The 26,300-nt window shown below is 31.6% G+C and overlaps 1 protein-coding gene and 1 pseudogene across 1 annotated transcript; one reads left to right on the top strand and one right to left on the bottom strand.

The window, feature by feature from the left end:
- The first annotated feature begins 1,675 nt into the window (after window positions 1-1,675).
- On the top strand, window positions 1,676-9,884 carry LOC146930893 (calreticulin-3-like). The gene is made up of 14 exons (XM_085702364.1): window positions 1,676-1,853; window positions 1,991-2,098; window positions 2,534-2,726; window positions 3,704-3,962; window positions 4,198-4,254; window positions 4,658-4,705; window positions 4,831-4,917; window positions 5,000-5,057; window positions 5,349-5,416; window positions 5,554-5,649; window positions 5,744-5,800; window positions 5,899-5,982; window positions 8,480-8,515; window positions 9,606-9,884. Exons 1-14 carry the CDS (start codon window positions 1,751-1,753, stop codon window positions 9,615-9,617), a joined length of 1,266 nt encoding a protein of 421 aa, XP_085558490.1. The 5' UTR covers window positions 1,676-1,750; the 3' UTR covers window positions 9,618-9,884.
- A 6,042-nt stretch (window positions 9,885-15,926) lies between these two features.
- On the bottom strand, window positions 15,927-21,671 carry LOC146930892 (uncharacterized; annotated as a pseudogene).
- Window positions 21,672-26,300: the final 4,629 nt, after the last annotated feature.

The following is a 26,300-nucleotide window of genomic DNA, read 5'->3' as shown; positions in this document are numbered from 1 at the left end:
GAGTCATTTTTCAAAGGTATAACTTTGCTTGTACTTGTATGGTGATCTTGATCCAACATAAAACCAATAAATTTTTTACTCTTCGGACCCACTGTAATTGCACATGTGAAATATTAGCATTATTAGACATTGATTCAACTACGTTAAGACTTTTACTCGGTTTCTTATAATGATCTATTTGTTTCCTCTTTTCCTTACGCCCGAGTGTAGAGTCAAGACCAGTACTAAATGTAGGGATGGAATGAAGATTCCCTCCCTCTCCATTATTCATAAGAACCTCATTTATTTTTCATAAAATCAAATTGCTTTGACTTTGTCTTATCTCCATTATTACGTCACCTTTAAATTTTGCATGTTGTAGTTTACCTTCAAAACAAAAAAAAGAATTGCATGATGTTTTCGTTTTGGCTATGAAACAATTAACCAATACCATAAATATTTTCCTCTTGATTTTCTTCTTTAATATTCCTATTCGTTCCATTATTTTTGCTAACCGAATTCAAATCTTTTTCAAGCAAGGACCCCGTATGCGTTTTTGAGTGGTCTAATACAACCGTCCTAATTTCTTCCTGCATTGTTTCCGCCTTTGTCGGAGCTCCTCGAGTGCAGTTCTGAGACACATGGCCGTAGAAGCCACACTTCTTGCAAAGGAAGGTGCAAACCCTTCATATTCAACATGAAAGCATTTATCTCAAAACCATAGCTGACCCACAACCAGTTAATTTAGATCGATCTCAACGCATATACGTGCAAACCTTCCTATGGATGCATCAACGGTACGAATATCCACTTTTATTGGTCGATCCACTATCGAGCCTAGTGCCATGAGGTTGTTTCACAAAAAAATTGCATGATAACACTCTTTCTCTCTGTTAGGGCATTTTTTTTTCTCTCTTGCTTAGTTCATCTTCACTTATAATTTGAATCAAAATCAAAATAATTTTAATCAAAATTTCTTAAAAAATATTATGTCTAATTGATATGTATCAGCGCAATAACAAGAGCCAATAGACAGAACAGAGTGGTCGTCTGAACGTCGGTTAAGTATAATAGAATTAGTTAGAATTTTTAAATAACTTAAATCATCAAATTTAATTTATTTTTTTCTAATATTTAAAATTAGAGTAAAATATTTAAGTATGAAAAATTAGCATTTCTACAATATTTTCCCGGTTATAAATTACAATATTTTATCAATTGTAGATAAAAATTCACAATAACGTCTATTTCCAAACATTATTTTTAAAAGAATTTACCTATTTTTTATAAAAAAAAAGATTATCAACTTATAGTGACTTTCAATAAAATCACTATTTTATAAAGAAATTTACCAAATAGTTTAAGCTAGTTTCTAAATTGAAAAAAAAAAATAATAGTTAAAACTACCAAACAACTATCACTTTATTTCAAAAGTTCTTAGTTTTAATTTTAACTTTGTTGTTGAAAAAAGTTGGATCAAACGATCATTTAATCTCATTTTAATATCGATGAAATATTAATAATTCTTTTTATAATATTATATACTCTTGATACTATATTTTTTAATTTGTGTGAAATGACCAAATCAATTTATAATGTAGAGTTTTTTTTATGTGTTTAAATAAAAGAATCATCATTTGAAATTGAAACTCAGAAATCCAACTTTAAGAAATGTGATGATGGCATTCTAGAAACTACTGCTCACTACATTTTTACATTTGATTAGTGCAAACAACATTTGAAAATCCACTCTCTGCTCTGAAGTGATGCGATGGAAATCATTTCAACTCATCTTCTTAAGCTTTTTCTTTTCCTTCTAATAATCACTTTTCATTCATCCTTTGCTGAAGTCTTCTTCGAAGAAACATTCCAAGGTAACTGAAACCATCTTCAACTTCATCATCTCTTAAGTTCCTACCTTTGACTTTTCAAGATCCTTTATGTTTTCTTGTACTTCTGTTAGTTGATTAACATCGGTTTTGTGTACCAATAAAAAAAAAAAAAAAAAAAGATGGCTGGAAGAGTCGTTGGGTTTTATCTGATTGGAAAAGGAGTGAAGGAAAAGCAGGTACCTTTAAGTATACTGCTGGAAAATGGCCTGCTGATCCTGATGACAAAGGTACCTACCCTCTTACTCAAATGCACAATATTTACTATTATCTATATATAGATTTGTTCATTTAATGTGCCATTGAATTCCTTCTTGTAATTACTGATTTTAGCTACATGCCATGTTTGGAAAAACTGCTTAATTAAGCGCTTATCCTATAAGTGCTTATGTATAAGCTATTTCTGTAACAAAAAATAAAAAAAGTTGCATTTTTTTCATATAAGCTATTCTGGGGAACTTATGGAAATAAGTTGAAAACAGCTTATGGGCATGTAGATAAGCTCTCAAGTGCTTATTGTAGATAAATAGTTTACCGTTTCCATAAGCTCTTCCAAACAATCTTACAAGTGCTTATGCTAATGGATAAACTCAAACAAATTAGTCCAAATATGACCAATGGTGTTATAGGGTTTGATTATCACTAGTGTTTTACAATTCTTGCAGGTATTCAGACATATAATGATGCCAAGCATTTTGCCATATCTGCAAAGATACCAGAGTTGACCAATAAGAACAGAACCCTGGTGCTTCAGTATTCTATTAAATTTGAACAGGATATTGAGTGTGGTGGTGGTTACATCAAACTTCTTTCCGGTTATGTCAATCAGAAGAAGTTTGGCGGTGATACTCCTTATAGGTTCGTTGATTTCTTATGATGTGTATTTTAATTGTTTTGTGGTTTGAGATTTAGAAATTCTTGGACTTGGTGTTTTAGTTGTGAAAAATCCATTGCTCATCATTGATGACGATCAAAATGATAAGTTTTATGCTTATTCTGTATCTTTTACGCCTCTATTATTTTTTTCCCCACCATTCCCCTCAATGATCTTGTCATGTGAGTTATACTAGATACTATCTAATTTTGATCAAACAAAAGGCTATTCTGAAGAGGAACCTATTTCCTCTTTTTAATAGGAAAATTTAGTTGTTAGTATGTTACGTTAGTAGTCATGATTTCAATCTCGAACCTCCATCTTCAACTCTTACGTGTCCCAGCTCAACCACTTGAACTACGCGCTGAAGGCAAGGAACTTATCTTCTAACAGGGTCAAGGAAACAACAACCACTCCTTTTCCCATTAGGCGGGGTCGGCTATATATATCAATTGACATCACAAAGTCCTGTCATATATCAAGTCTAAAGATAAACCATTTACCTTTAAATTTCTCTCATTGGTTTGACCGATAGTTATTCTACAGTCTTTCTCTACCTTTAACTATTGGGTAATCTTCAATCGTGTTAACTTTCTTTATTGGTGCTTTAACATGGTCAGGAAAATATGAGTTTTTTTACTATAAACTTGAAATGTATACCACACTTTGCTACTGCTGAAATACTTTTATATTTGTCAACTTTGAAGCATTGACACGGACACCGGACACGACACCAACATTGCAACGCCGACACTATAATAATTTGAGAAAATGATATAATTGAATGTAATCAATGTATCGGTGTCGTGGCTAGGTGCTACATTGTATTTCAATGCTCTTTCTTTATTATAAGAAAATCACAAGTTATTTAATGTTGAAGGAATCTACACCTCACTGTCCTAGTTGTTCTATCAGTGTAATGTATTGAGTAGGGTGAACTGATTGGTTTTGCTTAATGCAGTTTGATGTTTGGACCGGATCTATGTGGTACACAAACAAAGAAGCTCCATGTTATATTGTCATACCAGGGGCAGAATTATCCTATTAGAAAGGATCTGGAGTGTGAAACTGACAAATTAACTCATTTCTATACATTCATTCTGAGGCCTGATGCCTCCTATAGTGTCCTTGTCGATAATCGAGAAAGAGATTCTGGTAGCATGTACACAGATTGGGACATCCTTCCTCCAAGGAAAATCAAGGATGTCAAAGCAACAAAGGTAATACTTCTAAATTAGTGTTAGTTGGCTGGCTAATATTCATCTATTTTCCTTATTTGAATGTTACAATGCTGAACTTCAAGTGCAATGTTATTAGTTATTGCAGTCTGGAACTCAAAGGTCACGTGTTCAGAAACAATTCAAACATTATATAGGAGTTTTTAGTTGAGAGATGTTTTGCTTCTTTTTGTTTATCTTCTTTCACGTGAAACCTTTTTTTTTTTCTCTATTGCAGCCAGCAGATTGGGATGATAGAGAGTACATTGAGAACCCTGATGATGTCAAACCAGAGGTACTTGTTGTCACCTTTGCCTTTTTTATTGTTTGCATGTGCATGTAAAACCTTAATGGCCACCTGTAAGAATTTTACCGTGGTATGGATAACTTTCATGTTCATATGAGCGATAGATAAATGGTGTAAAACCTTAATGACCACCTTTAAGGAAATATATATAAAATTAGAAACCTGGTTAGAGTCACTTTCATTAATTATTCTTTTTAAGTTTTGTCGGGGATCATAAATGGTGTCAAACTTTTGTAGAGTTTAATTGAAAATAGATTATAGTCCTAAAAATAGTATATTATAGTAAGAATGGAGCATCAAATTCACAATTATTTTTTCCCCATACAATGTCATTGTAAATTTTAGTTGGTATAATTTCATGTGTTCAAGTCTAATTGTCTTGATATTGCAGGGATATGATTCAATTCCAGCGGAAATTCCTGATCCGAAAGCCAAAAAGGTTTGTTTGTTTGTTTACTGCATGTTTAGATAAATGTTAAAATATACTAAATAAATACGCGTATTTGGCACAGGCTTGATGAAAGCTTTTTTCCTTTTTTCGTGTTTAATAATTTGTTTGACTAGCCTGCTGACTGGGATGATGAAGATGATGGACTATGGAAGCCTTCCAAAATTCCTAATCCAGCATACAGAGGACCATGGAAACGAAAGGTTCTTCAAACTGTACATGTTGAAAGTTGAATTGACATTCATATCCCTTGGTTTCTAATTGTGGCAAATTGTTGAATCTCAGAAAATCAAGAACCCCAACTACAAGGGAAAGTGGAAGACTCCATGGATTGATAACCCAGGTACATTATTTTTTAAGCAGGTGATATCAGTCATTAGAATTTTAAAATAGATTTAATGTGATATTGAACTGTTTTAAGGAATCAGAATATAGATTTTCACTTTCTGCTCCACTCTGCTTGTTTTTAAATATCCAAACATATCATTAAACTGTCCAAAATTTATGTATAGCATATGGACATATGGTTTAGTCAGCTTCTTTGAGCTGTGATGGTGCTTGATCTTTTCTCTGTGTATTGCCCCTGAAACATTACAAATTTTTATTAATGAATTTTTCTTTTTGTTTCCTGCAGAATTTGAGGATGATCCTGATCTTTATGTGCTGAAACCAATAAAGTATGTTGGCATTGAAGTGTGGCAGGTGTGTGCATCTGTATTTCTTTGCTTTACTTTTTTTAGTAATTGAGTATTAATTGCGAAGAAAGTTATCTGTACTCAAATATTTAGCTATCACTGAATATTTGAAGCGCCGTTATATTTTGATAATTTGAATTTCAGGTAAAGGCTGGTTCGATTTATGACAACATCTTAATTTGTGATGACCCACAGTATGCAAAGCAAGTTGTGGAAGAATATATGGTTAATAATAGGGAGGTAGGAGCAATTGCTTTCAGACTTTGTATATCCGTTATTTAGTTTGTAACAACTGTCATAGTATTTTGCATTCTCATTTTGTGTAAAATCTCAGGCTGAAAAAGAAGCTTTTGAAGAAGCGGAAAAAGAAAGAAGGGCTCGGGAAGAAGAGGTAATGGATCAAGGCCTTAATGCTTCAGCACTATTCTGATATATGCAATAATCATATTTGTTTTTGAAGGGGCACCATTTGATGTTATAATTATGTAGGAGGCTCGAAGGGCAAGAGAAGAGGGCGAAAAGAGGAGGAGAGAGAGGGGCAGTAGATATGGAGATAAGAGGCGCCGTAGGAGGGTAAGCCTTTTCTCTGGATTGTAGTCCAAAATGTTGTTCTGGGGTGTATTTGTGTTAATTGCGATAGGTTTGTAGTTTCATTTTGGTCTATTTTTACTTGTGTGCATGGTAGGAATAGAGTCTTCTGCTGGATCAGATATGACCTAGAAATGTTTTTATAAGTGGGAGCATCACTCACTTTACAAACCAGTTTTGTAATGTTGAATTAGGTCTAACTCAAATTATAAGATGGTATCGAAGCCGAGTCTCACATTGGATGAGTATACCACCTTACAGTCACGGTTTTCTAAAAAAAATCACGGTTTTCTATAGTTGGGTTAGGTTTTTAAGATAAGAATCAATAACAGTGCAGGCAGGGAAAACTCAGGATGGACTTTTTTATTGTCTTTGTTTCTTAAGCTGTCTTTAACTCTTCCCTTTGAACCATGTAGTCAAACCATCTAAACGAGGGCTTGGGCTACTTGTTTATTAAGCTTCGAGTGCTATTAAGTACTCCCATCAGAGCACGCTCTTGTTAAGAGCTAGGTACCTGTGTAAGAACCACTTATTGTGTCTTTTTGTAGGTGTATTTGATAAATTCTTGATAAAGATGTGTGGTCATTTGCAGGGTTCATTTGGTAAATTTCCAATGACCTAATTTATTAATCATAGAGGGTTACTTCGACGATTGACTCAGTTTATTAGTGAGATTGCACATATTAAATGTGATCAACTACATTTTTTAATATGCTTAATATAGTCCATATTTGCTTATATTTCATTCCGTAGATAGTAAGAAGTAAAAATGAGTGTCGTGTAGAGGTGGAATCCACATAAGAACCAGGGACGGAGCCAAGATAAATTATCAAGGGTGGCGAAAATATAACACATGATAAACAATATCGACGATAATTAAATTTTATTAGTAATTGTATAAAATTAGTTTGATGACAAATAAATACATATATCCTACAAAAGTAAATGCATACAAAAAAGTATCCATCAAGGAAATCATGATATTTTTTTATTGTTGATTTGATAAAACTCTTCCATGATTTCATAAGTAAAATGTCTTTGGAATATCTTTTTCAATATAAACCGTCAAATACAAGCGAAAAAAATCATCTTAAATTTTATTGTGAAGCCTTGTTCTCACAAGCTTCATGTCTGGAAAAACATGCTTTGTAGACTGGAATCGGTAGAATCAACCCAAGACGAATTACTATATCAATCAAATGTTAAATTTCATAATTATTTATGTAAATTTTAATGTTGTGTATAACTCGGATATTTTGAAATATCTAAAAATTAGAACACTTTAATGCACCAAACTCATAATGATGTAATTGAATCATCAAGTGAACCTTGTCCTATAATTTAACGTCAAGCTAAGAACTAATAACTATAGTTTGGCCACAAACATGACTCTGCAGCCACGCTTTGTCATTTTAAATTTGAGAATTATATTATTATAATTTATAGCTATATTTAAGTGAACAAAATAATTTGTTTTATCCATAAAAGGAATTGGACTTGATTCACTTGCAATTACAGATAGTGTTTGGCAGTGGAGAATTTTATTGTTTAATTGGAATGTGGAATTCAAATACATAAAACAAAACATCATTATATTATTTATTGGCTTACTAGATTCATATATGTATATTATAAAAATAAAAAGGTGTGAGTAATGCATTCATTTATTGCCAAGGGAGGGGTGGCGATCATTGAATATGCATATAGAAGTACATAATATTACATGTAGTTAAGGGTGGCGGCTGCCCCATTTTGATTATAGGTGGCTCCGTCCCTGATAAGAACCCCAAGAATTGAAAAGGTCAGTTGGGTCTAAGATGCTTAGGCCAATAACTTTAGTCCGCCGACCTAGTCAGAAGAGAATTCAGGCACTCCCTCCCTGCAGTCGGAGGAATACTCTGATCACACATCACATCTGAATGATTGTTGGATCGAGTTCGGACAGTTTGGTCCAATTGTTGGATCGAGTTCAAACAGTTTCAAACAGATTTTCTGAAAAATCAAAATCTGCATGTTTTGTGAATTGTCAAATCTGAATCCAACGGTCACAAATGCATTGTGTGAATGAAGAATATCCCACCGCATGGAATCCATTTTCCTCCCTCTAGGTTAGTAGGATAGTATCGTGAATACATTATTCAGAAATTAAAAGACGTGTAGGAAGTGGCTGTATACAGGCTTCATGTTTAAAGATAGAAGGCAAATGTGGTAGAACATAACTTTGGCCGGAGTTCGGCCATGATGTAAGTATATAGCCCGGTCAAGAATTGTTACATCGAACTCGGGTTTGAGTCCACTCACTTGGTTGAACCCGATTTACCAAAGTCAAAATATGAGTTATTCAATCTTGAATCAACGATACAAATCGCATGACTGCCTTAAATTTGTGATCATGCAATTTTTTGAGTCTTCAATTAATTGGGTTTATGATCAATTACTACATATTGGCCATGAAATCTGATTTAAGGATTTTGTTTTGCAGCCGGATCCCCACGAATACATGGATGATTATGGACATGTAAGCCAAGAATCTACCACTTTTTTATAGTTTATTTCGTTATGTGTTATTGCTTTCTGATGTTCCTGCTGGAGCTGATAAGAATGAGCTGGTTTTGGCAATTTGCCCATATCTCCTTCTCACTCATTTCAAAATCAACCTCTTCCGTATAACTAAGACCCTACATTCTTTTTTTAATGAAGACCCTATGCAAAAGTACCACAAAATACAACAAATTACCTCTCACTTTTTAAGAAAAATAGATATTATATTATAGTTATTATTATATACAATTTAACTTTTTTATGTAATTAAAAAGTTATGTTTCGTTTAATAATTTTTTTTTTTTACTTTTCTTATAGACAAAATGTCAGTGGTAAATTTATTTTGAGAGAGATTCGTAAGGCCTAGCACAATCGGCAATACCGACATTGTTAGGCTGAATATTTTTAGTGGTGTCTCGGATTCGAATATAGAATCTTTTATTTTGTGTGTGAGTTTATGGTCATGTTTGTCACTTGTTACCGACCAACAAACAAAACTATTAATGATTTGCTTTATCTTGAACCACCAGAGGAGTACCTTGTAGGTGTAACCGACCCACAAAGGTCATTTGATAAAGTACTAAAGTTTGAATTTGTTCAGCACCTTAAATAATGGAAAACGACAAAACATACAATGATTGAAAATAAACAGTGGCCATTGAGCATCATGACAAGGCAATTATTGGTGTGCTAAATACGTATAACTATAAAATATAAAAATAAATATATTACTACTGAAAATTCCATCAATTTATGAGATGTAACCATACTGCAATGAGTACTGTATATAAATTTTTTGGATGAAATATTTCTTGGTCAAATTTTATTTATCTTTTAGCCGAACTCTAGATTATCATGACCTTTTTCTCTGAGAACCCGAGCGTTAACAAAAAAAAACATTTCGTATAAAATTTTGTACATCCATTTATGAGATAATTGGCCATTGAAAATTTATGAAAATGTTGAGCTACACCATCTCTCAACTTTACTTTTCTTTTTTTGGATAAGTGTCAATATCGTTTTCATTGCTCTTGCTCTAATTAGATGTACGTTTATATGTCTCACAGGATGAACTTTGAAAGGGGCAATTTGAAGGGGGTAGTTGGAAGCTGCATAATTGCTGCAACAATCTTCAATTCAATGCCAACTTTGAAGTTTGAAATTTTTAGTGTGTTGTGAATTTTAGGACCAAAGCATCAATTGCACTGACTATGTATGTACCGACTGAGTAGAAATGAGCATCAGTCATTATGTCAACTTTATTTCTTTTTGCATTGTTAGATATAACAGCTGCTACTGTTTTTTCAAGTGTGAAAATTGAAATCATGAAACTAAGCTTTGAACTAGTACTATCTCCATCACTTACTATTATAAAAAGACTAACTTGTGAGATTTCTTTGTCCTTTTATATGAAAGACAATTTTCAAAATTTCACCTATATTGATAATTTCTTTACAAAATACACCCTCCGGTCACTATTATAAGCAAAACTTTGCATTTTAGATACATCCATTAAATGATGTACGTGATCTTTATTATAGACCACATACATCATTTAATGAATGTATCTAAAATGCAAAGTTTTGCTTATAATAGTGACCGGAGGGTGTACACCCTCCGGTCACTAATATAAGCAAAAAATTACTTTTTAGATACATTCAATTAATGATGTATGTGACATATAATAAAGACCACATACATCATTAATTGAATGTATCTAAAAAGTGGAATTTTGCTTATATTAATGACCGGAGGGTGTATATAATTAGTGTTTTTTTGAGTCTGAGCTTATGGGGAAGGACATGAAGTTAATGTACAATTATTATTTGTGGTATGTGTTTGGTTCTCTGTGTGCTGGTACTATTTTGGCAAGTAAACACCCAAACTGATATAGAAGACTTTATTCAAAATGAGAAATGATATTTGAACATCCATTTTTCAACAACTTTTGTGACAACCCTCTCTTTCATACTCTCATTGTACTTCTATTCTCTCTCTTCCTTTTTCTCTCTCTATTGTTATTGTTAGGGCTGGACAAAAAACAGCTATCCGGCCCAAACCGCCCGGTCCGAATAGTCCGTTGGCCTACGGGTCGGTCTAAACGGGTGAACCGGTTTTGACGGGCTTACAAATACGGTCTGGCATGGATTGGCACGGTTCGGTTCGGATTGTAGAAATCCATCCACGGTAACCCAAAGCCGACCGATGCATACTGCCATAGTGTACTCTACTCTCTATGTTTAGTCTCATCCTATTAAAAATAGACACATCATTAGTCTTGAGACCCACAAACTGACACAACACACGCTGGTCAACACACGTTTCTACACTCTTGTCCTTGATTATCACAAACAGCTTTTACTTTCTCACTTTACAATATTTCTCTTTTCCAAACAGCTATTATCACCCATGTTTTTACACCCCTCCCTCTCTCTTCTCTCTGCCATAATCCTTCTTCTTATTCTCCATACAAAATAATCTATCTCTTTCTTTTCAAGAGACTTGTCATCTATAATTCTCAACATTTCAAAGAACAAAAATAAATGTAACATTTGCATTCAATCTGCTCAAGGTTCAAAGATCTACACTAGCTTCCAAATATGATTCAAGAAGAAGAAGACAAGCTGCAACCGTAACTAGATCTGAAAGGATTTTCATAATCATTTGTGTTTTTGTTGTTTGAATAGGTTTTTTTTTATCAAATGTTTGTTGTATCATTTGCGTTCAAAGCTGCTCTGTTTGTTGTTTGTACAGGCTTTTTCATAATCTTTTATGTATATTGTTGGTACTTTCATCAATGGAGAATATTTAAACTTTCATGGCTCTGCAGAATTTTTTTTTGTTTGTTCATACCCGGTTCAACCCACCCGTCGAAACCGTATTTCGCCCAACCCGAAAACCGCAATAACCGAGTGTTGTGATGGGCGGAATTGGACTGCGTAATACCACCCGCGGTTGACGTTCGGATTTAGAATTTTGAACCGAAATCCGACCGAACCGACCGTTTGTCCAGCCCTAGTTATTGTACAATAAAAAGAGAGGAAAAAGGTTGTCACTAAAAGTTGTTGGAAATTGGATGTCAAAATATCATTCCTCATTCAAAACAGTATGTTGTAGCCATGAGGGATTTCTGTACCAGAAAAAAATACTTTAACATGTGTAGTTTGGTACAAAGCTAGGTTACATAATACATTATCATTTTTAGAAGGACAAAATGACTATAGTTAATTAAACTCACAAAAAATAGAGGAGTTAGAGTTTGAATTATGGTCACATTGTTCGGCTCAACGGGTTTAGTATTTTTGTTAGTTGAGTTAAAACTTGTAAACATGTTATTTTATTCTTTATTTGTCATAAAATGTTACTTATAAATTAGATTAATCAAAGGGTGTTAACCAAATTATCAAAGTCATCAAACTTAAGCGATTGCTAATAAAATTTAGTTATATTTGAATCAATAGTATAGTTTGATCTATAATTAAAATAATCTTAATTATATTTAACTTATGTCACGGAAACTTATAATTACTAGAGTTCACCTCTTTTAGAATTGGAGGTGGGGTGGAGTTAATAATAATTAAAAAATAAATAAATTTATTTAAGGTTAATGTTAACTTGTGCCCTCAAGACACAAGTTAAGAAGTAAAAATAGAAATGTTTTGTTGTAATTAATGTATTTGAATTTAACTTTTTGACTTTTAACTAATTGAATGCACAAAATTTAAGAAACAATTTCTACTTTTGGGTTGCTTAAGTTAACATGACCCTTTATTTAAATATGTATGTTTCACGTAACATTCGAATCCTAAAACATACTTACCCAGGAAGTTAAATTTTAAATTTACTCTCCTAACAAAAAAAATGCTGAGTTCAAACTCAAAACAACACAAAAAATATTCAACCTAACATTCATAGAACCAACTCTTACAAATAGGTTACTTAAAAAACACTACCAAAAAAAGGTTACTTAAAAAAAAAAAAAAACTCTTACAAATAGGAGTAATATAAATAAACTGCAAAACTACAAGAGATGCATGTTTTTTAAACGTACTCTCTTTTTAGACTTTTTAAAATTATTTAATAATTTATTTATTTTTGCTAAAATTCAATAGTATATTTAGTTATTCTTTGATATATTTCATTTTAGTAATGGAACGATCCTAATGATTACAACTTCTGTAAGGACAAAGGGGTCTACGAGGAAAAGTCAAAACAATGGTAGATAACAAGGAAAATGGAAAATTCCTTCGAAAAAAGGAAAATGAAAAATGGGAAAAGAAAATAAGTCTTGTTAACTTGTCTATAAAAGTACGTGTTAAAAAATTCAAAAATAAAAAATTTATATTAATAACGATATTTTAACTTTTAAAAAGTTAAATGCGTAATTTTTAAGATAAAACTTTTATCTTAAATATATTTAGTGCATATGTTAGCACTTTCATTTTACTTGTGAAAATAGTTTGTTGAAATTATTGATTTTTTTTTGAAATTATTGATTTATTATTGTTGACCTACCACAATTATGTCATTTTGATGCTAAAAAGTAGAAACGTACGCAATTCGGTATACGACGGCATCGCATGCATCGCATGCAGTTGGCCTGCACATTATAAAATACTATATACTTTTTTGAAGGATAAAAGACTATATATTTATCTCGCAAAATATACACAAAATGTTTAATATAATTTTGAAATTACTTTTCATCTTTTTTATACTTTTTTTCTGATGGAAGCTTTTTTATACCTATCTCGTTATAATATTTTGTTCAAATCAAAAAATAACTTTAATTACTGGAATAAAAAAACTTTGAACGTTCAACATATTTTAAATATGTTCTTTTATAGTGGTTGTTCCCCTATTTTCTTTTTTCTTTTTTTATTACCAAGAGGATCAAAGTCCACAAGTTCACTTATTTTGTTGCTCTATCTCTTTTTTAAACGGAGAAGAGGTTAAATGCCTCTAAAAAGAGAGGATGATTGCCTACGAATCAAGGACATTCCTTGAATTAGGCTGGATGTTCCTTGAATTAGGTGAGTTCACGTGTCTATGTCAACGTTCAACACTTACATGACACTTATACATTACATATTCGACGATTCACATGAATATGTTCTAATTCTTTTTAGAGAAATGATATTTGTACAACCATTTTGTGACAACTTTCTCTCTTATACTCACATTATCCTTTTATTCTCTCTCTTCCTTTTTCTCTCTCCATTGTTTTAAATCAATGAAAAGAGAGAGAAAATAAGTTGTCATCAAAAGTTGTCTCAAATGGTTGTTCAAATATCACTACTCTTCTTTTTATTGCTACAACACATCTTTCTCAAAACACTTGATATAACTTTTTAAAAAGAGGGTGTATTATTAACACTAACAAAAACATGAGAGAGAGAGAGAGAGAGTAGCGGCTATCCTAGGGCACACCTAGGGAAACCGTGCCGAAGCTTATCACCGACAGAGAGATACAACTGGGGGGGGGGGGGCATAGGGGTCCAGTCAGGGTGGCAGAAAATGGATGGGATAGGGGAGATTGGACTGTGGTTAGGTCAAGGAAGCGGAAAGCGACGCAACCGGAAGGAGGAAGACGGGACATGTCAAGGGTATCGGAGCGGCATGGAGGAAGACTGTGGTTGCCAAAATCATCTTTCTTCACTCACCTTATCAATAATAGACATCGCTAAAATATTTCCGACATCTATTTCATTGAACATTGCCTTCACCCAACCTTCATTCCATACTTAACCACTGACATCAATCAGATCTCGCACCAGCAAACCCTTTATCCCCATAGGTACCATAATTGTCGCAAATGATCTTCCCCCATCTCTAATCCATAGATCATACCATACTCTTATTCTCGACCCATCACCCACTCTCAATCTAAGCCCTCCTCTAACTACTACTTATGAAGCATGGATACTACACCAAACGAAACTTAGGTTATGACCCAATTTTGCATCGCCAAAATCTCCCTTTGAAAAATATCTAGCTTTAAAGACTCTAGAAACTATAGTATCTAGTTTACTAAAAAAATACTTAAGTTATTTTCATCAATTTAATATTATTTTCATCGAACTATGGCTAAATAAAGGAGTTTTATTTTACTAAAAAAAAGTAGTTTTTTCTTTTTATATTAATTTAGAAATTTTTTAATATAATAATTTGTGACATCTTATAAGTGTTAAAAAAAACATACATAGCCATCTGGTACAATCTAATTTAACATAATTTTTTTTTATAAGGACCGAGTTATATGACCGTATTATCCGTTTCAATTCGGTTCTGTCATGTGATTTAACCAATGATTCAATGGTTCGACCTACGAATCAGTACCCTTACCGAGTCGATTATCCAGCCGGTTTTTAAAACTATGATTAAAACATAATAATATAGAGTTATTTGATACTCCATCCGTCCCAAAATAACCGAGTCATTTGCAAAAAAGAAAAAAAAATTGTCCCAAAATAACTAACTCATTTTACTTTTCAATATAATGTTAATAACTTTTTTCCAATTATAACTCTAATTAATATTATTTCCATCATCTCCAATTCAATATATTTCACTTTACAATGATTGCTCCAATACTTGACAAGATCACTAAAAATCAAATTTTTTTCTCATTCACTTACACACTTTTCTTAATATGTGTGAAATAATCATTCTTAATATGTGTGAAATAATCAAATGACTCGCTTTATTTGGACAAATGAAGTAAACTAGTATAATGACCCGTGCCAAGCACGGGGAAATAAAAAACTTTTTTTTTTTTTATCAAATGTATAGATTTTATATTATGTTATCTTAAAGTTATAAGTGGTTATAATTTAAATTTGATATGGAAAAAAATATCATCTTAATTTTGTTTATTTTGTATATATTTTGAAATATCTAAACATTGCACATAACAATTAAAGTATTTGGAGTTATACTTATACTAATTATTTGTAGTTTAAGATGTAGTCATTCATAATCTTAGCAAACGTTAGATTTTTTTTTATTTAATAGTCAGTGTCACATGCATACACGTAGTCTGTAAATGCAAATGTTAATTTTTTTACGGGTATGTATAAATATAGTTTGGGCTACAAAAACGCCGATTGTTATTTGTATTTAATTTTTACAAAACCAATGGTCTAATGTAAATATTGTATTTCAGGGTAACAACGATGTAAAAAAAAAGGTTCTGCGAATTGTTAAACCTGAAAAGGGCATCAATTAAAAGTCAATGGCAGGAGGATCTTCTTATATATATAGAAATTGCATGTCCTGTAATGACCAGTACGCCTTACAAAGAAATTAAAAATAAAACGACTTCCAAACAATACGCAACTTTAGTTTTCTAAATTATAACAACAACAATTCTAAAACATAACCAATGATCATACTTTTTGAAAAACTTCACGATACACAACATTTGTGGTCTCCTTGCAAACATTATTATCTTCATCCAGGATGAGCAGCTTCAGACCTTTTCTTGAAGTAACTCGAGAGACAATGACATAAGGTTGTCCATGCGTGAACACGGGCTTAGGAAGATAAACTCCCACTCGAGATAAAGATCGACCCTGACTTCTATTTATTGTCATTGCAAAACAAAGCGTCAATGGAAATTGCATGCGCCTGAATTTGAAGGGTAGTCCTGGATCACTCGGAATAAGATTCATCCTGGGAATGAATACCCTGGTACCTGCCCTTTTTCCTGTAATTACGATAGCAACTATCGTGCTCTTCCCTAGATGTGTAACTGTCAGCCTCGTACCATTACACAGTCCATTGGCCTGATCGATGTTTCTCATCAGCATAACTGGACATCCCACCTTAGTTTTAATCGGTGATTTGGAATTACAGAGCTCTTAATACCATTAAGAAATTTCGTTGTGAACCACTCGCTTTGGACATTAGAATTTTCACCCGATCGACAAACAGAATCAGAGCTTAAATACTCTTTCTATTCACCTGGAATCAGTGACATCATATATTCGTTAACATGCTCAACTGAATCAAGCGTTGGTGCGAGTATTCCCCTTTCTTGGAAAAATAGCGGGTCACCAAGGTTATCATTCAAATTGGGATACACAAAGTCTATAAGTGACATCAACGAATTTGGTGTGTCTGATATGAGCAAATCTTCGGAAATTTCTACCTTCATTTCACCATTCTCATCCGAAGCGTCGCTGCCGTCTCCAATTGAGAGTATCCACTTGCCACAATTAGCAATTTCTTCTTGCTCTGCAGGTACCGAAGATGCACCCAATCTCATATTAACAGTAAGCCTCAACACATTACAATAAGACCATATCTTTGATGAATTGATTTAGGCATCAACAATATCCCGCCTCGTTCCTTTTCGGACAATATGCAATATCTGTCTGAAATCACCACCTAAAACTACTGTCATTCCACCAAAAGGTCTAAACTCGTTTAGGGGATCATTCTTGGACATGATATCACGCATTGATCGGTCAATTGCCTCAAAACACCATCAGTGCATCATTGGAGCCTCATCCCAAATTATCAACTTTGCAGCACGCACCAGGTCTGCTCTAGGACTATCCTTTTCCATCGTAAGCGATGATGCCTCATTAATCTCAATAGGGACTGCCAGCGTTGAGTGCAAGTGCGAAGTACTTTTTTAATGTATCATAAAATTTTGTGATGTAAGTGCGAAGTACTTTTTTAACGTATCATAAATTATTATTTTTTTGAAAATTAATTTATACAAAGTTAGTGAATATTTAAGTTATTTAATATATAAATCAGTATAAATTTAAACTTTAGTATAAATGATAAAGTTTTTTCTAACAAAAATTATGACTCGCAATATTGTGTAGTTTTTTGTAAAAAAAGTATTATATAGTTGTATTAAGATATTTGCTTTTACAAATATAACGTATATATCTACTTTACAACTATATTTTATTTTAAATTAGTATCTTTATCCTAACTAATAAGTTGTTTATGGGATAGAGTAGTTCAATTGGTTTAAGTTAAGGAATAAGGAGTTGGAGGTATTGGGGTCAAAACTCAAATGAATGAGTAAATATTAATGTAAAAACTAATTACTAACACTTGTCATTAAAAAAAAGGACAATTGTTTCAATCCCTCCAACATAATAATATTTTCATCAAGAATATATTACATTGACATTTTTTTAAAAATAACTTATATTTACTATTGTCAAATTCACCTTTTGAAAATGGTTTTTGATATGATCTATGGTAGTCCATGTTCCTATTATGATTGACTTGTGGAACTTAGGCATGGCAATAAAACTTGTACTTGCGGATACCCGACTGAGCTCATTTTGATTTGACGGTTTTTCCCCTTTGTCTGAGTTTGGAATTTCTCAATTTCAAAATACGGATATGGGGCGGGTAATAGAGATATAGATACACACTTCGAACTCGTACCGAATGTAGAAATATATTGATATGTAGCATGCAAGTGTCTAAATATTATCCCGACTTTTGAGATATTTTTGAACATTTAATCACTGTAATCATTACCCTAGTTTGAAATTGACTAATTACTTTATGGAGAGGTCTGTTTGATGCAAATATGAAATTGGGTATTTTCCTGCCTCAAATGGAGTGGATTAATAAAAAATGGTGGATATTAATTTCTTGTAGTAGGATCGTGTTTGGGGAAAACTTTAGGTTTGGGGCGGGTTCGGGTTTGAGGATGAAATTATTGTTACTCATGTGTTTCAACACTTCTTTTACCTCATGTTCTTGAATCCGATGATAGTAGTTATAGTTTCTATCGTCCTCTCTAATGTCTATCATGTCCAAGTATGGTAATATATATCTCATAACCTTCATTAAATAAGTTTTGAAAATACTACTTTCATTTACCCTCTTCCTTTTTAATACACTTCACTTTATCTGTATATATTTTCTTTCTTTCTTGTCCCTTAGCAATAATATATATAAATTTGTCGTATAACCTTCAAAAGCTTGTGTTCGTTTTGTGTTCAATGTCTTCTTGGCCCTTTTCTTAGCTCTCGTATAATTTTCCTAAATATTTGTACTTTTACACCTATACCACACTTCCCTATTGATTCTCACTTTAATTTGCACACTTTGGTTCCACCAAGATTCTTAACTCTTAGCTAGGTCCAAAACCTATTAATTCTCCTAGTGCCATCTTGTTCCACATAGCATTTTCACTTCTATGTAGCTTCACACAACCTTCCTTTTAAAATCTTTTGTAGAAAAACACTTAGTTTTTCATCCTTTAAATGCCACCACTTGACCCATGTATACCAATTGTGGCATCTCCTCTTCGCTCTTCTCTTAATACTTACATACATAACCAATATTATATGGTTGATAGTAAAACTCTCTCCTGGTAAAACATTAAGTTCAAAAAAATCTTTCTGTTAGAATTCCTACTAAAAATAAATCTATCCGAGAACATGACATCTCACTCTTGTATGTAATAAGATTCCTTCTTCTTTTCCTAAAGTAAGATTAATAGACAAAAAAAAAATATAGGATGGATTTACCCTATGTATTTATCTCCCGAAGGCTATACCATCATTCATGCCTTCAAAACTTATCAAACATTCCTTATTTGCCCATTTAGATCCCCTCCTATAATTTTTGTTCTCCTTGTGGTATATATTGAATCAAGCTTTTCAAATCCTTCCAAAATTTTACTTTAGAATATTATTCCAACCCTACCTAAAGTGTGTAAACACTAATAAAATTAATGATGTCTTATTCAACTACAAACTTGTGGGCTACAATGCAATCTTCTATCCTCTTTACATCCATAATATCCTTTTTTTCATTCCATATCCAAAATAATGCCTACGCCATTTCTCGATCTAACTTTTCCAGTGTATCAATGCTTAAATCTTAAACTATCCAATTCTTTCTCCTTTTCACCCACCCACTTAGTTTCTTGTTAGCACATAAAATTAATCTTCCTCTTAGTCACAACATCAACAATTTCCATATATTTGCAAGTAAGGGTGCCTTTGTTTCATGTTCTGAAACGGGTCCTACTCTCATCAACTAACTTATTTACCCACACTCGTTCACAAAGATTTGGAGACCCTTGCTTATTTTTTACTGCATCGAAGTGGCGATGTATCCACGCTTCTAGACACTGACCTAGTGTTAACACTATTATATACTCGGTCCATATCATAGAGATTCAAAGTGTTTCAATTAAATTCAAGTGTTCCAATTTTAAACAGTAGAATTTATTCTAAGTCTTAAAAAATTTATAATATAGAATGTCATTTAATTATGTATATTTTTAAGTTTTTTTTAGAAAAAAGTTATGTGTAATTATTTGTTGATCCAACCCACTGAAAACCGACTCATCCCGTGAACACTTGTAGATGTGGATCCAAAAGCATGTTTAACAACTCCAAGGTCCAAATAAATACATGTACCCGTAATAAGTACAAATAAGATACCATCGGACAATAACTGCCATGTCGCATCCCATACTATATCAGGGCTCATCATTGTTCTAGTGGTTAAGAGATGCACAAACAACCAACGCGATTGATGGCCCGAACCTAACTCACCATTTTCCGTGATACCATCTATAAACTCTTTGTCGCCATCAAGTAATCCCAAAGAAGAGCATGCTTCCTGGAACGTGTCATAGGTATGTCCATTAATCGTTTTTTTGCAACTATATCCCATGCAACCCTTCTGAATGGTAAATAGTATCCTCATGTAGTACAGCTCCCCTATACCAGGCGGCGTGTAATGAAGCCTTCCAATTTGATATCCTAGTTTACGTGGATGCCACTGTTTGTCTTTCTTCTCATAAGTAAATCTTGTTGGAAATTCAGCATACATTAGATTGCGACCGCCTACATACCAACGATTTGCTTTAAACCACGTGAGAAACATGGTCGACGCTTCCTCGTTATACATCACCACGTCCTCGATGTCACGATCACCATCATATAGTACCGATTCTTCATTATACAAATGAAACGTTAGTTTGAGAACAGGAGGCCATTTATGGTGTATATCAAAAGCAAATATCCTCCAAACAGCCTCGCAAGGTGAAACATAACGACAATCGTAATACTGCTTTATTTCATCAACCGGCTTGGACTGATCACGATTATCACCGTCAACAGACAACTACATTAATGCCTTATCAGGGCCTTTGTTCACGTATTTGAAAAGGTACTTGATGAGTTAGATTTGTTACAATATTCCACATTTACATGACCTCCGTATCTAATGAGAAGATGTGGATTGTATGGGACGACATAGCGATTATCCAATTGGACCCCCTGCTTGTCAACATGTATCCCAAAATCGCGACGTTTGTACCTCGGATAACCCTCGTCGTCTATCGTCATAGTTCCTTTAAAATCCTTCAGATAATATTTCGTACATTTTCCCTTGTCCATGCAAGGAGAGAAGAGACGGGCACCACCACATGGCCCGTGCATCATATAAGAAGAAACAACATCATAAAGTCTTGCATAAAGTGTGTTGTCAGGCAGCTCGGCTGATATGATCTTATCAATGTCAGTACCCGTCTTCAGTTTGTTCCCTGAACTTAACCACACCAAGATATGAGCATGCGTAATACCTCTTTTTTGAAACTCGACTGTGTACATACCTGCCAACAAAACAATAACCGTTAGTACAGTTGGCAATAACAACACAATAGTTCGCACTCGAAAATAACGTGACTATGACCTGTTTATTACGAAGACAAAAATGATGTCATAATTTATTTTAAGACGTATATGGTGTAATAATTTATTTAAAAAATAAATAAACATCAACAATGTATACCACATAGTATTACAATGTATACCTGCATCAATTTATTATGCAGACAAAGACGGTGTCATAATAATACTACTTAAAAAATAAATAAAATACTTAAATAAAATACTACTAATATTATTGTGTATACTTGCGTCAACTTTGCCAAACAATTCTTCCTTCTTAAAATCGTCCATTAATTTATTCAACTTCATTTTGAACACTCGACAAACAATATTAGGTCTATCAGATGCCTTTAAGTTTCGTTCTTTAAGAAAATCTTGAATTTCTCGCCAGTTTGAATTGCACGTGATTGTTACGAACAGATCGGGATATCTAGTTGGAATGACAACTATTTCCATAGATTTTCATGTTATAGTGCCTACACTCCATGTTCCAAAACATATACTAATCTCGTGTACTAACTTCTTTACCCATGCTCGTTCACGGAGATACGGGAACCCTTGCTTATTTTGCATTGTATCTAGATGATGATGTAGAGATCCTTGCTTATTTGATGTTGTACTTTATCTACAATGTGTTGCTTCTATGAACAACCTAGCATTGACACTATTACACATTTGGTCTTTGCATGTCATAGAGATTTGATAAAATTTTACGTTGACTGTCGAGGCCTAACACAACCATATCCTTTTTTTTAAGGACAACCATATCCTTTTTATTCAGGCTTGAGACCGACTATGTATAGCAAGGCTAACATAGGCAAGATTATACATATCAACTTTAGATTAAATTCTACATATAAAGTGATAAATTAAATTTAGAAAGAGAATTTTTTTTTGGTGCAACAAAATTTTAGTATTTTAATTTAAGTAATGTTGATAACCAAAATTCATAGAAAGACATATAATTATATAATTCTTGATGATAATACATATAATTCATAGATCTGAATTTTTTGGAGTATTTGGTCATCAACTATAAAATAAAAATTAAATTGATTTCTACATGTAAACTAACAAATTAAATTTTGATCCTTTGTAAAAAAAAAAAAATAGATCAAAAATTTTAATCTTGTAATTTAAGTGATGATGATGTATGGATTGCGTATAAAATCAAATAATCACACCATCATGATTGTGTTGATTCATAAATATATCGATATTTATGTATATCAAATTTGATTTATTTTTTTGAGGAAGGTATGCCAAATTTAATGTAATTCAACTGAAGTCTAAGAAGTTGTGTAGACATGGCATATGTATTATAACTATCAATGTGAGCTTTTATCATATTAATTTAAAGACATAGTGGAAATTGGAGCATGCAAACTATATTCATTCCTAATAATATTTAAGCCGAAAAAAGATCTATTACCATCTCATCCAAGTGTTACTGGGGTATGATATTATATGTTTGGACTTAGTAACAATGACGCAATTTAAAAAAAAAATATATTTATAGCCATAACATTAAAAAATATAGATATATTTTCAAACTTTTTGATATATATTTGAAATTATGTTATAATAAAATTTAGTTAATACCCAATCAAACTTCTTATGGAAGCCAAATATCTCAAAATTAATGCATTTAAATCAAACATTTTTATCAATTTAAACAAAATCAAATTTGCTTAATGGTATGATTCTCATCACATTTTACAGTAAGTTGATAACTCTCTTCTTACCATTTTCACTATTTTTTAATGAGGGTCATCAACTCCTTATTTAAAATAATTTAAAACTATTATGTTTAACATCTAAAATATAAATTTGATTTTTATTTTTTTAAAATTTTATTTAAAAATTATATTAGATGATTGCTTTTCATACAATGACGTTTACTTATGTTTTTTTTTTATTTAAAAATTATTTTAGATGATTGCTTTTCATACAATGACGTTTACTTATGTTTTTTTTTCATCGTTGTCATTTAAGCTCGTGACAGTACAAAATATAGTGCTATGTATGTTTCTGAATCCTTTAATTCACGTTTGAATTATTTCAAGTATAAACTCATTTAAACATATAGCATTTCCATTTTTTTATAGGTATTAACTTTACAATTGTATTTTCCTTTTGTAGAATAAGCTCATTTAGAGTCTTGTATTTCAAGATATATAAAGTTTCCTTTTGTTTCTTTAAATCAATGAGAGCCGAGAAAGATGGATTGAATATTATCTTCGTCGCATAAGTAGCATTATGTATAGTCATAAAAAAACAACACACAAAAAAATATCTAAAAATAATATACCACATGATATTCTAAATTTCTTTCTGCGAATGGAGAGATATCAAGAACGATTTCAATGGGTATATATTTGTTTGAGCAAAAAAAAAAATCTACTATATAACAAATGTTCTAAAAACACAACAAAAGAAAAAGTATCAAACAATCTTATTATCCATCATAACCATTTTGAATGCCTAAGACAATTTGTCCTTGTTCATATATCTCACACACAACAACCAAACAATTTGAACCTTGATACAATTTTCTTTCGAAGGGAATATATCAGACACGAAATCGATTTTCGGTGCCATTTCAATTATAAAGATATAAGAGGAAGAATAATTAATAGAAAGAAGTAAACAAATAGAAATAAAGGTGGAGTTTTTTTTTTTTTTTTTTTGAGGGAAAAGGTGGAGTTGTGATGTGAAAAAATTGTTAAGCCATATGTCTAATTTATAGTATTTTTTATAGGATATTTTGGTAAAATGACCACATATAATTTGACTTATTCATTAATTACACACGTTTTTGCCTTGCCTTTACTTTTTTTTGGTTTTTTTTATTGCCTTTCTTATTCCTTTTTTTGCTGGATTTTCATCCGTTTTTGATTAAATTCCAATAAACTGATTCCTCCTTTTGTTTTTTTTTTGACAGTCAATTCCTCCTTTTGTTTTGGGTCAACAAATTGATTTCTTTTGGTAATATTATATTATATTATATATATATATATATATATATATATATATATATATATATGGCAAATTCTATTGTACACCAAAAAATTTGAGTGTGCTGATACACCAAATCGTTTAATTAATAATTAAATGAGTTGTTTTTTGAAGAAAAAGAATTATTCTCTATCATTGACAATTATAATTAATTAAATCTTATTAACCAAAAGTTTCGACAAAATAAGATTTACTTTTTTTTTGAATTTTTACTACTCATAATAAAGAGTATTGACTATTTTTTATGAGAAAATATTAATATGATTCTTATAAATAATGAAATGTTGTTTTCTAAAATATAAAATTGACAAATAAATTTTTATTACATAAAATGATCTTTAATTTATAAATTTATAGAGCAAGAGTATCGATACACCTCAATTTGCGAGGTGTAGCGTAGAAGTTCCCAATATATATATATATATATATATATATATATATATATATATATATATATATATTATATATTAGTTCAGGTCCAATTAAAAAAAATAAACATTAAAAAAGGAATGTTAAACAAACAGCAAAAAAAAAACTTGATTTCTCTCTTGTCAAAAAAAAAAAAAACTTGATTTCTCTCTATAAAACAGAAGATCTACGTTTATTTTTTTAATTCAATATGTAAATTAATATGCTATTTACAAAAAATATATGTAATGCCAATAAATTGATGGAGAATCAGTCTTAAATCAGTTTTAATGGCAAAGTCCAAAGATGGAGAATCATTATGAGCAAAATAAAACATGTTTTTTTTTGTTTAATAATATGGCTCGATATAAGTTATAAAATATTAACAAAAACATAAAAAAATAAGGTAAATCTTTATATTTTTTTCTTGTTAATAACATGGCTACTTGATATAAGTTATAAAATCTCTATTATATATATTTGCCTTAATTTTTTTTTGAAAAGTACACTTGGCACTCTTCTATGTTAAACTTCATTTAATGTATTACACACTTAAGCATCACTAATACACATGTGCACCTCATCATCTAATTTTAGCTTGATTATTGGCTATTGATAAATCATTGTTAAATATTAACACATGTTTGACCTTTCCATTTATTACAATTGATACCGATATGAATGTCAATACAAAAGTGGCATCCTATAAGAATATTCTCTCTATTGAACCTACAACCATTTCATTTTGTATGTGTATTTCCACTAATCAAACAATCACCCTTTAATGTCCATAAATGTCTTATAATTACGTGTGAAAAAAGTTCTAATTTAAGATATGCATCAACAATTGTATTGCTCAATTTTTCTCTATAAATATTGGTTCAACTTTCACCATTTCATATTCATTCAAAGAATTCAGAATGCTTTCCAAATATCGTAACGAAAGTTGTATATGATGGTGGTTCGGGTAAAAAGGTGTTTTCATTTATACTATTTTCTGTTAGTTTTCTCTCATTGTATTGTTTTTATTTGGTAGTATTATCTATCATTTTTTTTAAGTCACTTATAAATTCTAGACTTCTTTATCAAAGTCCAGGGATTATGAATCTAATATGTAACGTGGAGGCTAGACCTAGCAATTAGACATCTAAATTTTGAACTCACACCTTTCAAGCGATCATTTGATATCAGGATCAACACGTAGCAGCAGTACAATTTCGTCCAAGAATTTTTGAAGAATATTAAGATTGAGAAGGATTGATAAGGATCTATGAAACATGGAGATTTTTTTTCTTTCTATGAAACATGGATATAAACATGTACTAATGTTTTTTTTAGTGTTTACTGGCATTATCATCAAATTGTTTGTTGATAATTTATTTTTTTGGCTGAAATATATAATTTTTTGAAGGAATAATTTAGTTGTTTCTCCTTAAAAAAATAATTTGGTCGTTTCAAATTATAATTTTGCTACGTTAATGTTGTTGGTTTTTTTTGAAGGAATGTTGTTGGTTGGTTTTTATTGTCTTTGTTTATTTTTTCATATTTTTTAATTATATTTTAAAACAAAGCAATTTGATTAGGTGCACCAATAAAACAAAGTGATTTGATATATCAATAAAAAAAAATTGTTGGTATATACAAATTAACTCATTCACT

This window comes from Medicago sativa, chromosome 4 (assembly GCF_051527215.1).
Source record: "Medicago sativa cultivar Bolivia chromosome 4, Bolivia_mono, whole genome shotgun sequence".
Classification (NCBI taxonomy): domain Eukaryota; kingdom Viridiplantae; phylum Streptophyta; class Magnoliopsida; order Fabales; family Fabaceae; genus Medicago; species Medicago sativa.
The sequence above is the reverse complement of the archived record's forward strand: the minus strand, read 5'-3'. Positions and strand labels throughout refer to the sequence as shown.